General features: G+C 44.8%; 1 protein-coding gene across 5 annotated transcripts in view; it reads left to right on the plus strand.

The window, feature by feature from the left end:
• Nucleotides 1–18,799, plus strand: part of PDE5A (phosphodiesterase 5A) — a 461,491-nt gene that overhangs the window by 350,706 nt on the left and 91,986 nt on the right. For all 5 annotated transcript variants that reach the window (XM_073571847.1, XM_073571848.1, XM_073571845.1 and 2 more), the window contains 2 exons: nucleotides 12,473–12,554; nucleotides 17,578–17,753. In XM_073571847.1, coding sequence (XP_073427948.1) covers nucleotides 12,473–12,554; nucleotides 17,578–17,753 — 258 coding nt within the window. The remainder of the gene's footprint in view (nucleotides 1–12,472; nucleotides 12,555–17,577; nucleotides 17,754–18,799) is intronic.

Raw genomic sequence — 18,799 nt, forward strand, 5'->3', positions numbered from 1 at the left:
GAGGAAGTGACCGCTGTGCGACCTGAAGTTGTATAAGGAAGCATGAAACACTCAGGGCATACGTCTCCGCCGAGAGTACCAGTGTGCCTGCGCTGGTTACCAGAACCAGCGTGGCTGCTGGAGACATAAGGGCGCATGAGAACGTGATGAGAATCAGAACAAGCTGGAATTAGAATGCCGAACTGGTGCCAGATAGAGTACAATAGCCAGAGGGATGTATACAAAAAAAGTAAAAATAATAATCCTGGCAACATAGAGAAGAACAAAAAGGCCATATAACTGAACAAATTATGACAGCAAAAAATGAAGAAAATTTTTTTTTTTTAAATGTAAAATAAAAAATAAATTATAAAAATAATTAGCAATTAAATTAAGCAAAATAAAAATGAGATAGATATACAAAAAGAAAAGAAAACAATTTATTAAGTTATAATAATTGATATGACCATAATGAATGGCCCTGGTAGAGCTGCCCCTATTGAAATGGAGGGATAGGACAAGCACCCAAAACTATAGAGTAAATACCACCCCGTACTCAAAGAGAGACCAAAATAATTCCCAAGTACCTAAAAGAACTGGGAAAACACTTACTACGGTTGCTTATCACTTTCACTTTATTTTTAGCATTTATTCTTTGTTTTTTATTTTTCATTTTTTATCTTTATTTATTTTTTTTTTTTTTAAATTTTCATTTTTTGTTGTCATAATTTTTACAGTTATATGGCCTTTTTGTTCTCCTCTATCCTGCCAGGATTATTATTTTTCCTTTTTTTGCATACATCCCTCTGACTGTATTATACTCTATCTGGCACCAGTTCGGCATTCTTATTCCTTATTCTTATAATCACGCCTATCCTTAAAAAGCCATCCCTCGACCCAACGGCTATGTCCAGCTATCGCCCAATATCACTGCTCCCATTTGCTTCCAAACTCCTGGAGTTGCACATCCACGCTGAACTTTCCTCCCACCTCTCATCTAACTTGCTCTTTGACAATCTACAATCTGGTTTCCGCCCCCATCACTCCACTGAGACAGTCCTGACTAAAATTACTAACGACCTACTTACAGCCAATGCAAACGGACAATACTCTATACTCTTCCTTCTAGACCTGTCCTCTGCATTCGACACAGTTGACCACTGCCTCCTACTACAGATCCTCTCCTCCTTTGTCATCAAAGACCTCGCCCTATCCTGGATCTCCTCATACCCTTCAAACTGCACATTCAGCGTCTCCCACTCCCACACTACCTCCTCATCCCACCCTCTCTCTGTTGGAGTCCCCCAAGGCTCTGTTCTAGGACCCCTACTCTTCTCAATTTATATGTCACCTGTCTGCTGTCCAGAATCCCGGAGTGTCTGTCAGCCATGTCCTCCTTCTTCTCCTCTTGCTTCCTCAAGCTCAATGTGGACAAATCTGAACTCATCATCTTTCCTACATCTCACAGATCTTCCTTACCTGACCTATCTATCACAATTAATGACATCACGCTTTCCCCAGTACCGGAAGTCCGCTGCCTCGGAGTAATCCTTGATCAGAATCAGACTGTGTCCTTCAAACCGCACATCCAAGCTCTTTCTACCTCCTGTCGCCTCCAGCTCAAAAATATTTCCAGAATCTGTCCTTTCCTCAACCCTCAATCTACTAAAATGCTTGTGCACGCCCTCATTATCTCCTGCCTCGACTACTGCAACATCCTTTTCTGTGGTCTCCCTGCTAGCACCCTCGCACCTCTCCAGTCAATCCTTAACTCTGCTGCCCGACTAATTCATCTCTCTCCTCACTACTCCTTTGCTTCTCCCCTCTGCAAATCTCTTCACTGGCTTCCATTCCCTCAGCGTATCCAGTTCAAATTACTAATACTGACCTACAAGGCCATCTATAACCTGTCTCCTCTATATGTCTCTGAACTAATCTCCCGATACCTTCCCTCATGTAATCTACGATCATCCCAAGACCTCCTTCTCTCCTACACACTTATTCGATCCTCACTCAACCGCCTCCAAGACTTCTCCCAAATAGCCCCCATCCTCTGGAATTCTTTGCCACAACATGTCTGACTATGAAGCACATTCGGATCCTTCAGACGGAACCTGAAAACCCACCTCTTCAAGAAAGCCTACAGCCTGCAATGACCCCGCTACCTCCTCACCACTACTGGAGATATCACCTCAACCAACACCGGAATTGCTGCAACCCACCAACCTACTGTCTCCTTCTCCACCATCCTGTAGCATGTAAGCCCGAAAGGGCAGGGTCCTCTCCCCTCTGTATCAGTCTGTCATTGTAAGTTTGTTTACTGTAAGTGATATCTGTAATTTGTATGTAACCCCTTCTTATGTACAACACCATGGAATCAATGGTGGCATATGAATAAATAATAATAATAATTCCAGCTTGTTTTGATCCTCATTACGTTCTACCCAGCTCCCGGGAGCCGCGCATGCACCTTTATGCCTCCAGCAGCTGCGCTGGTTCTGGTAACCAGCACAGGAGCACTGGAACTCTCGATGGAGACGTATGCCCTGAGTGTTTCATGCTTCCTTATACAACTTCCGGCCGCGCCGCGGTCACTTCCTCACACCGGTACATGAACCTCATGAACTTTGGGAAGAACCTGTCTCATGATTGTCTCCCGCTGCACTGGAGCGAGTCACATCCCTACAATTGGTGACAGACTGCGGGCAGCGATCCCCAGAAGCACATGTGGCAATGCTGGCGATTCTGAGCCAGGAGAGCAGACAGTCTGACAACTGTGAGTAATACTGACCGAGGTCAGAGAAAGTGACTATTAATATTTGTGGGATACCTCTGAGGAGAAGAGGCGTCCAGGAACCTGTGGGGCCAACACAGGTAACAGACAGGTGTCTGTGTTGCACTGACCAGGGTCAATGAGAGACTGTGTACCTGGAGGGTCAGTGTTGGGAGGTTCTGGGAGAGGAATCGGATCCCTGGAACACGTGAGATGACCTTGGACCTGGTGAGGCCGGTGTGTTGGGACACCCTGGGAGGAGGGTCGGCTCCCTGAATAGCACCCGGTGTGCCCTGTGTGTTGGACGGTCTCAGGCGGAGACGGTACGTCCTGAGTGGCACACGAACAGGACACATGAGAGACTGTGCATGTGTTTTTTTTTTTCTTTTTCCTCGTTTTCTCTGCAAAAACCTGAAAGTGCTTGCTGTGGCTCAGTGGGGTCACGAAGGTCTCGCAGCACAGGGCCCTGGTGTTTTTCCTGGGAGCATTGGTAGCAGACGCTGTCTGTCTACACCATCCTGCTGCAGCTTTATTGCATGTGACTAAGCGGATACAGTAGTTGTGGCTTTACACAACTATTAAGGGTGAGTACCCTGTATTATTGCTGCATAAACCATTATACCTGCACTGGTAAGGCCCTATGGACGCACTTTTGTGGCTTTTTTATCTTTGAGGGTGACAAGCGGCTTCCGGTAACCCGGCGGGGTTACGAAGGGGACAAGCGGCTTCCGGTGGATCGGCGGGTCCACGAAGATTGCGCAGCAGGAACTGCAGTGACACCAGCTGCTGTGTGTGTGTGAACGGCAGCCAGAGGTGCCAGTGGTTTGTAACAGCAGAAGCTGTGGTGGTGCCAGCAAGAACTTGTCTGGTATCGTGAGAGACAAACTGTGGTGTGAACTGTGGCATAAGAAGTTCTGCAGAACGGACATGGGGAAATCCCAAAAAGGGGTGGAGTCCCCAAAGGGGCGGTAACCAAAAAGGGGTGGAGTCCCAAAAGGGGGCGGTGACCCAAATTGGAGTAGTAACCCAAAAAGGGGTGGAGTCCCAAAAGGGGGCGGTGACCCAAATTGGAGTGGCAACCCAAAGTGGGGTGGTGGTCCAGAAAGGGGCCAAGTGTGAAGAAGTGACAGCACTGGGTGACTCAGTAGGTACGTCTGGAGTACCGCAGTGTATGTGCAGGTCTTTTTCAGAATGTGGAATATCCTTTCCGGGTAGTAATGATGGGCCACAGATGTGTACAGTGATGCTGCACCGGGAAGGAGCCTTTGGTCGGCTGGAATCAGAGAGTCAGGTGACTCTGACAGGAACTCCTCTCGTTTTCTCTCTGACCGAGAAAAACGTCAGGGTTCGCTGTAAACACGGGGTCATGGTGAACTTCGCAGTAGACAGAGTAGTGTTTGAGGGGACCAAAGTTGGTGAGTGCCAAGGTAGTGGGATACCACGGGACTTGGTCTATGCCTGGGAGAGGGGCCGTGACTTTGTTTTGTTTGATGACGTTTGGTCGGACGATGGAGATGCTTCGACTGTGGGGCCAGCGGACACTGAGACAGTGACGGCTCCTGACGTGGACAGGACAGGTAGTCGAAGGCAAGAACGTCGAGAGTCCGCAAGTGGCCGTTCTAATCTTAGTAACATAACGGTGGTGGACATAGCGACAGAGGGTCAGACTCAGACCAGCCAGTTAGCCCAACTGGACGTGGGACTCATGACCATACGAACTGGGAGAGCCGGCCAGTGAGAGAGAGGTCGAGTGACGGAGCGCACTGCAGACAGGTGGAGACTAAAGAGTGTCTGGTCACACTGATGGACGTTGACGGGAAGGCCAAAGCCCAAGGCCAAGATACTGACCGCTGGGGGCGGGGGAGGCCTAACGTAAATATGATGCAGTATGACTACCGAAACAGACGGAGATGGTCCTCTCGACTTGTAGGGCAAGGTGACATGGGTGCCAGGTCTCAAGATCCCTGGGTGATGTCATGTGTTCAACCCAACAAGTTTGAACAGAGGGGGGAGGTATGTGGTGTAGTGACCACTATGTCAGCTAGGGGGCGCTGTTTATGGGTGTCCCAGGACGGGTGTACAGGCACATTCAGTGTGGTAACAGGAGCAGGGTCCTAAATGACCATTATGGGTCTCAAGGTGGGTGGCCTTGGGATGCAAGCTCCAGGGTGTATTGATCAGCAGAGGTACTGCTGATCTTTCTGTTACACTGTGTCAGGGAAGCCTGTGTGTGTCTATACAACCTTTAGTGATGTCATAGCCATGTGATCACCTGTGGGTGTGGTTACAGGGCTATGTAATTGAGGTGTTTGGCACATGTGAGAGAGAGTGTGGAGGGAGTCTGTCTGAGTGTGGACAGACTTCCATGTGTCCAGGTGGGACACTACAGAGAGTGTATATGGGGAGGACTACAGCTCCCAGCATGTGCTGAGACTTGGTCCGAGTCTGAAGCCACGGACGTTTTGTGTTTCTTGGCCTAAGCTAGAGGCTATTTTGGTAATGTGCTGCCTTGTGGGTTTATGATGCAAATAAACCTCATGAACTTTGGGAAGAACCTGTCTCATGATTGTCTCCCGCTGCACTGGAGCGAGTCACATCCCTAAAATATATATATATATATATATATATATATATATAATACACGGTGGGGGAAATAAGTATTTGATCCCTTGCTGACTTTGTAAGTTTGCCCACTGACAGACATGTACAGTCTTTAATTTTAAGGGTAGGTTAATTTTAACGTTGAGAGAATATAATAAAATCCAGAAAATGATTGTATAAATTATATGAAGTTATTTGCATTTTGCATGGAGAAAAAAAAAGTATTTGATCCATCTAGCAAAAAAGACTTAATACTTGGTGGCAAAACGCTTGTTGGCAAGCACCGCAGTCAGACGTTTTTTGTAGCTGATGAGTTTTGCGCACATCAGGAGGAATTTCGGTCCACTCCTCTTTGCAGATCATCTCTAAATCATTAAGATTTTAAGGCTATCGCTTGGCAACTTGAAGCTTCAACTCCATCCATAAGATTTCTATGGGATTAAGGTCTGGAGACTGGCTAGGCCACTCCATGACCTTAATGTGCTTCTTTTTGAGCAATTCCTTTGTTGCCTTGGCTGTATGTTTTAAGTCGTTGTCTTGCTGGAAGATCCAGCCATGACCTATTTTTAATGTCCTGGCGAAGGGAAGGAGGTGGTCACTCAGGATTTTATGGTACATGGCTCTATCCATTCTCCCATTGATGCGGTGAAGTAGTCCTGTGCCCTTAGCAGAGAAACACCCCCAAAAACAGAGGAGTGGTACTTACTCAAGGGGAAACCGATAAGCAGCATCCAGTCATTCTTCCACCACCATGTCTAACAGTGGGGACTGTGTTCTTTGGGTCATAGGCAGCATTTCTCTTCCTCCAAACACGGCGAGTTGAGTTAATGTCATAGAGCTCAATTATTGTCTCATCTAACCACAGCACCTTCTCCCAATCACTGACAGATTGTGCCTTCTTGAGCTGGGGGACCTGGCGGGCACTGCAGGATTTTAAACCTTTAAGGTGTAATGTGTTACCAATTGTTTTCTTGGTGACTGTGGTCCCAGCTGTCTTTAGATCATTAACAAGTTCCCCCTTGTAGTTTTAGGCTGATCTCTCACCTTCCTCATGATCAAGGATAACCCACGAGGTGAGATTTTGCATGGTGCCCCAGATCACTGTTGATTCAAAATTATTTTGTATTTCTTACATTTTCTTACTATTGCACCATCCTTCTCACCCAGCATCTTTTGTAGCCCATTCCAGCTTTGCGCAGGTCTATGATCTTGTCCCTGACATCCTTAGAAACTCTTTGGTCTTGCCCATATTGTAGAGGTTAGAGTCTGAAAGATTTATTGAGTCTGTGGACAGGAGTCTTTTATAAAGGTGACTATGTAAGACAGCTGTCTTTGATACAGGTAAAGAGTTGATTAGGAGCGTCTAACTGGTCTGTAGGAGCCAGAACTATTAATGGTTGGTAGGGGATCAAATACTTATTTCTCACTGCAAAATGCAAATAAATTTATACAATGTGATTTTCTGGATTTTATTCTTGATATTCTATCTTTCAGTGTTAAAATTAACTTACCCTTAAAATTATAGATTTTGTCAGTGGGCAAACTTACAAAACCAGCAATGGATCAAATACTTATTTCCCCCAGTGTATATATAGTGGCAGATCGGTTCACTACTCTGCCCACGAAGGTAGACAGTGTCTCTTTAAATCTTCTGTTGCTTTATTATACATGTGGCAGAAACCAATATGAAGTGAAAAATAAACACAGCCCTTTGGACAAAACAAGAAGACAAAATGAAATAGTATCCAGTCTTTGCATCGACCTGCTCAGGATAATAACCACTCACTGGTTCAGTTTTTCCTTCTCAGGACACAAAGCGCTGGAATTCCTCTATCCAGCCCTACTGACTACACCACTGAATAACTCTGGAGGCTGACTATTTAAGCTCTAGACCACACCCTGGGGTGGAGATAAGGTGGACAACCTCCCACCCGTAAAAAGGGCAATTAACCCCTTTCGAGTAGTGTGCTGGAGGAATCAGTTTCAAATCACTGAAGCTAATAGCCCCAGTGAAACGTATCTCCCCTCCAGCACTTTACCAGTGACTTTAATAAAAATAAAGGGAACACTTAAATAACACAATGTTACTCCTAGTCAATCACACGTCTGTGAAATGAACCTGTCAAGTTATGAAGCAATGCCGATTGTGAATCAATTTCTCCTGCTGCTGCACAAATGGAACAGACAACAGGTAGAAATGATAGACAATTAGCAAAACAACCCGTGTAAAGGAGTGATTCTGCAGGGGGTAACCAAAGACCATGTCTCTGTCATCCTTTTTGGCTGTTGTTTTGGTCACTTTTGCATTTTGTCATTGCCCTCACAGCTAGAAGTACTGTACAGTAGCATGAGGCGGTGTCTACAACCCACAGAATTTGCACAGGTAGCGCAGCTCACCCAGGATGGCACATGAATGTGAACTGTGGCAAGAACGGTAGCTGGAGCATAGAACAGATACCAGGAGATAGGCTAATACATCAGGAGACGTGGAGGGGGCCGTAAGAGGGCAACAACCCAGCAACAGGACCACTGCCTCCTCATTTGTGAATCAGAGGAGCAGTGCCAGAGCCCTGCAAAATGACCTCCAACAGGCCACTAACATTCCTGTGTCTGCTCAAATTGTCAGAAACAGACTTCATGAGCGCCCACCGTCCACAAGTGGGTGTTGTGCTTACATCCCAACACTGTGCAGGACGATTGATATTTGCCAGAGAGCACAAAGATTGGCAGATTCGACATTGGTGCCCTGTGCTCTTCACGGATGAGAGCAGGTTCACCCTGAGCACATGTGACAGGTGTGACAGTGTCTGGAGACGCTGTGCCTGAAACATCCTGCTGCATGCAACATCCTCCGGCATGACTGGTTTGGCAGTGGGTCAGTAATGGTGAGGGGAGGCATTTCCTTGGCGGGCCAAACAGCCCTCCATATTCTAGCCAGAGGTACTCTGACTGCCATTAGGTACCTGAATGAGATCATCAGACGCATTGTGAGACCATATGCAGGTGCAGTTGGCCCTGGATTCCTTCTGATGCATGACAATGCAAGGACTCATGTGGCTGAAGTGTTTCAGCAGTTCCTGCATGATGAAGGCATTGATGCTATGGACTGGACTGCCCCTTCCCCAGACTTGAATCCAATCGAGCACATCTGGGACATCATGTCTAGTTCCATTCACCAATGCCAGGTTGCACCACAGACTGTCCAGGAGTTGGCTGATGCTTTAATCTAGGTCTGGGAAGAGATGTCCTTAGGAGAACATCTGCTGCCTCATTAGGACCATGCCCAGGCGGTGTAGGGAAGTCATACAAGGACTTAGAGGTCACACATACTACTGAGCATCATTTCCTTGTCTTGAGGCATTTCCACTGGACCTGCCATTAAATTGGCTTTCCACTTTAATTTTGAGTATCATTCAAAGTCCATACCCCATGGGATATTAATTTTTATTAACATTGATCATTTTTAAGCTTTATTGTTCTCAATGCAATCCAATATGTAATGAATACATACTTTTTATCACGGTGCGATCTGTGATCTCACTGAGGTCACCATAGTTCATCGGCCCAGCTCATAATGAAGTGAGCTGGGAACCTGGCCTCAGTGACATGTCACCGCTAGTCATTGACACTGCGCTCACAGCAGCTCATTGCCCCATGGTCTTCAGTCTGGACGATTGCAACTTGGCACCGTCCAGGATCAAAACCATTTATCACAGACATTGATTAGGCATGGGATAGAATGTCAGACAAGTGAGGGATATGGTTACTTTTCTTTTTTTTTTTTACAGAAGACAAAGGCTTCAGTGGGATGGGTGATGATGTGAGTATGTTTTAATTTAGATCCATTAAAGGAGTCTGTGTCATTCTTTCAATTAAAGGACTTTATTCTGGGTGTGTGTTTATTTACAATATAACTATAGGATTAGTAATGGCACTTACAGACGCCTCTCCGTTACTAATCCGTGGACTTGATTTCACCAGACAAATCAAAGTTGATCTCAACCCCACAAACATGAACCATACTTGCCACAGCCACAGGGCAAGTGGGAAGAGGTGGGCAAAGCACCAGAATTGACATATCTAAAAGGGCTTCAATGGAATAAGCGTTAGGTGAGTATTATTGTTGTTTATTATTTTATGTGTTTTACAGGGTACGAGGACTTCAATGAAATGGGCGCAAGTTGAGTGTAACTTTTTTTTTAAATAAGAAAGTAAACGGTGTTTATTTTTATTTCTTTATTTTGGCTGTGTGTTTATTTACAATCCAATTATACTTGACATTGTGAGGTCCTATAAATTTTGAGGTGGACGTTTATTCACACTCTATTGCTTTTTTTCTGTTGTATGTGGTGCCATCTACTGGTTAAATATGGACAGTATTTATATTTTGATTTCTATTTTTACATTTATTATTCTCTGCCTACTGTTTACGCCAAAATGAAAGCAGAAACCCCCAAAAGAATCACACTTACCAAACCCTAAACTATAGCGGTGGCAAGTAAATGGGCTCTCACATAAAAATCTGTGTCGCTGTCGGGTCTCTCTGCATTCCACAGCGATCGGTTCCCCATGTTGGTCCGAAGCAGTATCACTCATGTAAAGTTAGTGAGAGCAGAGTGATACTGGGACTCGACATGTGTGTGATAGCGGAGTTTTACTGGGACCCAATCTGTGTGTGCGAGCTGCAGGGCAGTGCAGCTGGAATGGAGAGAGACCTAACAGCATTTTTGGGGTGGGGCTATTTTCGGGGAAACAAGATATATACAGTTGTGCTCAAAAGTTTACATACCCCAGCAGAATTTTTGCTTTCTTCGCCTTTTTTCAGAGAATATGAATGATAACACCAAAACTTTTTCTCCACTCATGGTTAGTGTTTGGGTGAAGCCATTTATTGTCAAACTACTGTGTTTTCTCTTTTTAAATCATAATGACAGCCCAAAACATCCAAATGACCCTGATCAAAAGTTTACATATCCTAATGATTTTGGCCTGATAACATGCACAGAATTTGATACAAATGGGTTTGAATGGCTACTAAAGGTAACATCCTCACCTGTGACTTGTGACAAATGCCAGGAAATTTGTTCGGGATGCAGCTCTGCCCAAAGCGCTGCCGGCTTTTGTACACGCAATAATTCCGCATATGTTCACTGAACACATGCAGAATCACCGCATCCTATACACAGACTGTGATATTTATCTTGCGGAGACTGAGCGTCTCCGCAAGATAAATAGACACGCTGCGGTCTATAAAGACGCGCTACATGTCCGGTTGCGCGGGTCTGCCACCTGCGTCTTTGAATGCATAGTGGAGATGGGATTTCATAAAATCCCCTCCACTCTGCTGTAACATCTGGCCTCTGTGGACTGGACACTGCGGCTGTACGCAGCGTCCAATCCGCAGCGTTTCCTGACCGTGGAAACATACCCTTACAATTGCTCATTTTGCCCTTCTAACCAGTCAATTCTGTTTTGCATTAGGTCTACGACATCATGTGATTAAAAAGTGACCTGCTGAGTCCTTCTAAGCTTTATGTAGAAACAGGAGGTCCCTTTTTCCTGCATGAGTCATCACTGCAAAAGTCCCTGACAGGGGGAGGGGGTGGAGCAATTGTGTCAGGAGTTGAAGGGGGAATGATAAATGCAGGGACAAGAGACTTCTTGTTTCTACATAAAGCAGAGAAAAGAGCAGAATTAACTGGGTAGAAAGCCAAAATAAGAATTTATAAGTATAGAGTGCTATATAATGCTGATTGTTATATGTTAACAGGATAAAAACGTTGATGGGAGGATTGCTTATATAAGCATTACAAGGTCTTTTAATAGTTTGTATAAAGTAAGAGTTCATAGGTTTGGTGAGCTGTTCTTCTTTATCACTTAGGATATGTGCAGACGTTCAGGAATTGGCAGCGCTTTGGATGCAGCACATGTCAGCTGAGTCCAAAGCGCTGCCGGCTATTGAATGCAGGTGAATCTGCATGTGTTCCCGGGAAAAGTCATTTTTGGACAAACACAAATCCCCGGTAGGTTATCCTTGTTTTAAATCCAAGCAGCCTTCCAAATTAAACAGCGAGTGTCAAATGTAGCTGTGCATAATAGCATGAACATTAAATCATGTTTATATTAAAGCATTTGGTCTGGCTGGGAGCATCCGCTTTAAAGGGAATCTCTCACCTCATTTTCGGCCTATAAGCTGCGGCCACTGCCATCAGGGGCTTATCTACAGCATTCTGTAATGCTGTAGATAAGCCCCTGATGTAACCTGAAAGATAAGAAAAACGAGTTAAATTATACTCACCCTGGAATCTGGTCCGGTCCGATGGGTGTCGCAGTCAGGTTCGGTGCTTCCCATCTTCATATGATGACGTCCTCCTTCTTACTTCTGCCGCGGCTCCTGCGCAGTTGTACTTTATCTGCCCTATTGAGGGCAGAGTAAAGTACTGCAGTGCACAGGCGCCGGACCTCTCTGACCTTTCCCGATGCCTGCGCACTGCAGCACTTTACTCTGCCCTCAACAGGGCAGATAAAGTACGCCTGAGCAGGAGCCACGGCAGAAGTAAGGAGGAGGACGTCATCCCTAGAAGATGGAAGGTGCCGGACCGGACCGCGACACCCACCGCCCCCGCCCCCCCAGTGAGTATAATCTAACTTGTTTTTCTTCTCTTTCAGGTTATATCGGGGGCTTATCTACAGCATTACAGAATGCTGTAGATAAGCCCCTGATGGCGGTTGCTGCAGCTTATAGGCCGAAAATGGGGTGACAGATTTCCTTTAAGTCAGTTATGCTAGCTGAATAAATGTTTACAACCCTTAGACACCTTACCCAGGAGCTGATGTAGGTTTCATTTATCGTAGTGAGTGTGTGTAATCTCCAAAATGTTGCAATAAAAACATACACTCACACACATATCATCAGTTTGTATTGGTGAAAACAAAAGTGAAGATTTCTTCTCTTTTATTGGAAATACTGTGCAACTGCAGTCTTCTAGATTCCCTACTTTGCCAAGGGAGGAAACAGTAATAGAATAAAAAACATTACAATATTAATAATAACACAAGGATATTTTGTGTGATTCTGGATGATTGGTATCCTATAGTTTGACCATTTAATCTTGACAGAATGAAAATGAAGAGAACATCAAGCAAATTCAAAGTCTGCTTTGTACACCAATCAAGAATGGAAAAAAGAACAAAGTTATAGGTACCTCTTTCGTATCAATGTTGTTTACATTGAAATATTTTAGAGAAATAATTTTGTTCGATATGAAAACATGACACCGGTCCATCCCACTAAAATGAGTGGGTTCAGACGTCTTTAGTTCAATATTAAACTAAAACTAATATCTATCTGATGGCAGGTAGGTAGACTCGGACCAGCCTGCAGGGGAACAGGTTAATCCACCGTTGGGCCTCTCTGCAGGAATCTGTCCCACATTCCACTATTTGAGTATTAGTTGGCACAATACACTTGATTTGCTAAGTACGGAGCAAGCCAGCATCTCCTCATTGGTGAAAAGAAAAGAGAAAACAATCCAGCTCACCGTACTGCCCTGCCGGCAGAATCCAAATCCTTGCGCACGGACTTGACCAGGCAGTCAATCAACAGTGAAAAAGAAAAAAGAGAAATTCCAGCGCGAGAAATGGAAAATTAAAAATCCATTTTATTGTGCCAATGCATATTAAAATTCCAGCAGGTACAGCATACTGGAACATGATTAAGACCTGAGGCGTCGAAACACGTTGTTCTGCAGTCATCCGACTAGCATCTCCTCATTAGTACAACAATCGATCCAGCTCAATTTGATTAGAATCATAGCTAAATTGTGAATGAGGGCAATGTAATATTAGCATGGAACTGAACAGTGGTCCCCCAAAGTCAATGTTACTGTGGGTCCTTGGCAGGCGAGAGCAACACTGCATGTAGGTGGTATGGTAAAAGGGATGTTAGCTTGTTTTTGACCATTAAAGGCATATTGGCATTCTGCTAAAATTAGATATGTTGCAGTTTAGAAAGAAACTTGAGTATAATCAGTCCGTTTTTTCTTCAATGGGAAAAAAAAAACAGATTTCAGAATGAGGCCTAATAAGAGAAAACCCAAATACTCCTTATTCATCCCAGATAGTTGCATATTATACACTTGTACATTCTCTTGGAAGGTCAGTGGTTTACAAGAGACAGTGATTTGTGGCTTGTGATATAGAACATATTCTTTTGTTAGATTATCTTAGGCTGGTTTCAGATTTGCGTTCAGGAGGGCTGCGGATGGCAGCCTACTTCCTCCTTTATTCCTTCCTGAAGCTCCGCCTACTTCCGCAGGTGTCCAGTGTCTCCCTGCGTACCTATCTTTAACATTGGGTACGCAGGGACATGCGTTGTATGTGGATGCGTCCGCATGCGGCAATTTGACGTGTGCGGCAACCGCACGGAAATGCAAAATGTTGCGATTCCGTGCAGTTTCCGCACACATCAAATCGCTGCATGCGGATGCATCTGCATACAACGCATGTCCCTGCGCACCCAATGATAAGGGTATGCAGGGAATCGCAGGATGCATACAGAAGTAGGCGGAGCTTCACGGAGGAAGAAAGGAGGAAGTAGGCTGCCATCCGCAGCCCTCCTGAATGCAAATCTGAACCTAGCCTTAGCCCAGTGTACAATGGAATAAATTAGGTGCATCCTGGTGTGATGAACCGATAGATCCTGGTCTTGACTAGCAATACATTGGCTAAGGGTGTGTTAATTATATTTTTTGACAGGTGGCATTCTTCATGGAATACTTCTGACTTTCACCTCTAACAGAAACAAAAAATGACATATAAAGCATGTCAAAACATGTTCCATGTGATATTTGTTTTTTACTGTGTCCCTCTGTGTAGCAAAGCACAGCAGACTACACTTTCATATGCAATAAAACAAAAAGTTATACATACTTTCCCAGCATAAGCTAGAATTACACTTTTCTAGCCTGTGATGGAGTTCAATGAGTATGTTGGGAGTTTTCTGACACACACGCTAAATGTAGCATAAAAACTAGGTCCCCAATTCATCAAAGCTTTTACTCCCAAAAAGTGGTGTAAAACCTATTGACAAGTTAAACACTTTTGGGGCAGCTTTTAGTTGCAGCAAAACTTTGTGCCTTTTGGCATTTTCAAGACATTTTTTACTAGCTCTGCCCAGGGTTGCCACTAGGAATTTCGGGACCCCACACTGGCAAAATTTTTGGGGCCCCCTTTAGACTCCACCCAGGCTACACCCCACCCCCGCCTCCACTCATCAAACTGTCCGCAGTCCCACCGCTCTCTTGGAAAAACTCCACTTCTCACCAATCACACATTAACAGTTCCCATCACCAGATCACACATATAGCCGGCAGCTTTTACTTTGGACAAAAGATTTTTTAAGCCGCCATCATAACACTGTAGACTCTTTTGGCCAAGCCCTACTCTACTGTAACCTATTAAATATTTGCTAAAATATGCAATACAATTTAGGTACAGTATATTTTTATTTATTTTTCAATTTTTAAAATGACCAATAATATCACATACAAGGGACAAATAGCATCGCACCATGTCCAGACCACATATTACCACCACATAGCGACCTATAATACCACATACAAGGAACAAATACCACCACACCATGACCAGACCACATATTGCTACCATAGTGACCGAATAATATCACATACAAGGAACAAATACCACCGCACCATGACCAGACCACATATTACCACCACAAAGTGACCAAATAATAGCACATACAAGGGACAAATACTACAACACCATGTCCAGACCACATATTACCACCACATAGTGACTGAATACTACAATGCTGATCAGTAATAAAAAAACACAATACCATCACTGTAAGTGCCATTATACACAGGAGATCTGTACTTAGTATGCAGTGTCTGTGTACAGGTAATACAGTGATCAATGACATTATACACAGGAGCTCTGTATATAATGTACAGATAATACAGTGATCACTGGTGACATTACACACAGGACCTCTGTATATAGTATACAGTATATTGTGTCAGTGTATAGGTAACACACTAACTCACCAGTGATGTATCTAGGTGAAGTCCTCCATCTTTGCTTTTCATCTTTCATCCAGCACAGACCGCCATCATGTCTTCCAGCCAGGACTCGTCTCTGCAGGAAATAACACAGTTATCTAGAGCTCCGCTTGCAGAACACATTACTTATTTTTTCCCAACTTCTACATTACATCACATGAAGAAAAAAAGACGACATAGTGTCTCTCTACACAGTAACAGGACCATCTCCTCATTTAAAACGGTATACTCAAAAAATAAAATAAAGACATCACTGCAGTAATAATATCCCTTAATTAGCCCCTATGGTAATAATATTCCCCATCCTGGCTCCCGTGTGTCTCATTCCTGGCTTCAGCCATATGTTCTCCCATCCCGCCCTCATGAGTATCCATTGTGCCCCATATGATCTCCCCATCTGTCTCCATCGTATCCATCCTGCCTCATGATCCTGCACCCTTCCTGTGTCTTACTGCCAAATTCAACCCCCTCCTGTGTCTTACTGCCACATTCTGCCCCAGTGCCTCACATTCTGCCACCTCCTGTTTCTCACTGTCACATTCTGCCCCGTGTCCATTCTGCCCCCTCCTATGTCTCACTGTCACATTCTGCCCCATCATGTCTTGCATTCTGCCCCCATGTCTGCATTCTGCCCCATCATGTCCAGCATTCTGCCCCCATCATGTCCAGCATTCTGCCCCCATCATGTCCAGCATTCTGCCCCCATCATGTCCAGCAATCTGCCCTATCATGTCCAGAATTCTGCCCCATCATGTCCAGCATTCTGCCCCTATCATGTCTTGCATTGTGCCCCCATGTCTGCATTCTGCCCCCATCATGTCCAGCATTCTGCCCCATCATGTCCAGCATTCTGCCATCATGTCCAGCAATCTGCCCCATCATGTCCAGCAATCTGCCCCATCATGTCCAGCATTCTGCCCCCATCATGTCCAGCATTCTGCCCCCATCATGTCCAGCATTCTGCCCCCATCATGTCCAGCATTCTGCCCCATCATGTCCAGCAATCTGCCCCATCATGCCCAGCATTCTGCCCCATCATGTCCAGCATTCTGCATTCTGCCCCCATTATGTCCAGCATTCTGCCCCATCATGTCCAGCAATCTGCCCCATCATGTCCAGCATTCTGCCCCCATTATGTCTGCAATCTGTCCCCATTATATCCTGCATTCTGCCCCCATAATGTCCAGCAATCTGCCCCATCATGTCCAGCATTCTGCCCCAGGCCCCCTCAATAAAAAAAAAAGTTCTTCCTCACCTGGCCGCGCTCCAGCGGCGACGCTCGCGCTCCCTCCACGCTGCTGAAGCACGCACTCGCCGGCGACTGAACGTGACGTCAGACGACGGGCGCGCTGCGGCTGACGTCAGCTGCCAGCCTCCGATTGGCTGGCGGCTGTTAACTATTGATGTGCGGGCCAATGGGCCCGCATGTCAATAGCGTTCAGCTGCCGCAGCGCCGCTAAGGGCCTGGTTTAGTGTGCCAGTAGGGGCCCGGTGAGCAGATGAGACGGCCCCCTCTGTCCACCGGGCCCCATATGCCAGTCAGGGCAGTAATGCCCTGATGGTGGCCCTGGCTCTGCCAAACCAGGAGGAGCCGGGGTGAGACTGGGGTGCAGTGGCTACGTGACACCACACATCGCCTAATTCATGACCAGATGCCAGAAATCTCACTCCACTACCTGATTAGAGTAAGATTTCTGGTGAGGCGCATGGAATTACAAGCATGCCACTCGTCAGACCCTACAGATTCAAGAAGAGGCCTGCACCTCTTCATGAATCAGGAGTGTATGACTCTGCCACAAGAAAAACGCCAGTCTTGATGAATAAGGAACTAAGTGTGGACAGAGCGTAAAAACTAAATGTGAACACATCCCGACAAAGATATATTGAATACACACCATCACATGCTCTCCATCAGTAGATGATTCCAATTGAGTTGATCACAACTGAATAGTTTTCTTGCTCGTTTCTTTATAGTTGGAAAATGTCACACGACAAATACCAGTGCCAGATTAATTAACTAATACATATTCATTCATATCTGTTCTGCTTTACTGACAACCATGGTTTTATTTATTTTTTCTTTATTTCAAAGCAGCATTCTTGAATTTATTAATATTCTCAGTGATATATTTATCATAGGAGTTTGCCAACTTGTAAACAAGGTGGACGAAAATTCTGGCAAAATCAAGACCTTCAACAAAAACGATGAGCAATTTCTGGAAGCATTTGCAATTTTCTGTGGCTTGGGGATCCAGAACACCCAGATGTATGAAGTTGTGGAGAGAGCCATGGCCAAACAGATGGTGACATTAGAGGTGAGTCCACAATAAAAGGATTGTTTCTTGGCAGACCACTGCGGTTCTAACATCTTGTTCAAGCATTAAATAATTATTGTCAAACTCTGAGCTTTCAAACACCCTCCACAAGGATTTACACTTCTCTTGCTCTGCTCAATAGAATGTTGGCTGTAATAAATATTCCAGATAGCCATCTGTTGTTTGCTACAGAAACTACTGACTCTCATGCCTGAGATTACACTTGTAGGGGCAGCATTTCATAATTATGATCCCTGTAAGGAACCCCGGCAGGAATAATAAATGGCACAATACTGTTTTAAAGAAAAATATGCAAATTGTAATATTTTAAGCTTACGCAAAGCTTTAGATTTCATATCCCAGTGATATACAGAGGCACCTCCCTTTATGATTGCTCCCATTCCCTCTAATAGGAGCAAAACTGCTGTGGTCTTCCAGCTCTACACATTGTGTACTTCTGAGGGCTGTTGCACCTGCTAGTGTTTGATGGGTGAGTATCCCAGGTAATGGAACTTTACCAATATGATATTGATTACCTATCCTAGGGATACGTTATAAATATCATATAGCTCCTTAATCTACGGAAGATCCAGCCAATCAGCATGGACATTTAACTGGTAAATCCCCTGTACTACTAAAGTTGAAGTGTATGCCCAGATTGGCTGGATAGTAGCGCCTCTCTGCAATGCAGTGCAGTACAAAATGTTCTGTGGCAAGATGCGTTGCTTTTTTTTACCCACCTGGTCAGATGCCCTTGACCATAGTAGGTGCATAGGTTGCAATCCCCACCCTTTATAGCCTAGGATGATCCAAAAGCTCCCTTTGCACCATATAAAAAGACATTTAATATTAATGATCTGTGATAGTTGTATTGGAACCCACAAGCTTCAAGTTAAGTCACTGACGGCTCCATTTTTCATATCATATTGATTGTTTGTACACTACAGGACCCAAAAAAGTTCCCTTCCAGAAAAAATATAAAGTGATTTCCAGTTTCCATCTATTCCTCCTCTATTTTATATGTATGGGCTTGCTTTATTTGTTTT

Source organism: Dendrobates tinctorius, unplaced genomic scaffold (genome assembly GCF_039654945.1).
Source record: "Dendrobates tinctorius isolate UK_male_01 unplaced genomic scaffold, ASM3965494v1 ptg000030l, whole genome shotgun sequence".
Lineage (NCBI taxonomy): Eukaryota > Metazoa > Chordata > Amphibia > Anura > Dendrobatidae > Dendrobates > Dendrobates tinctorius.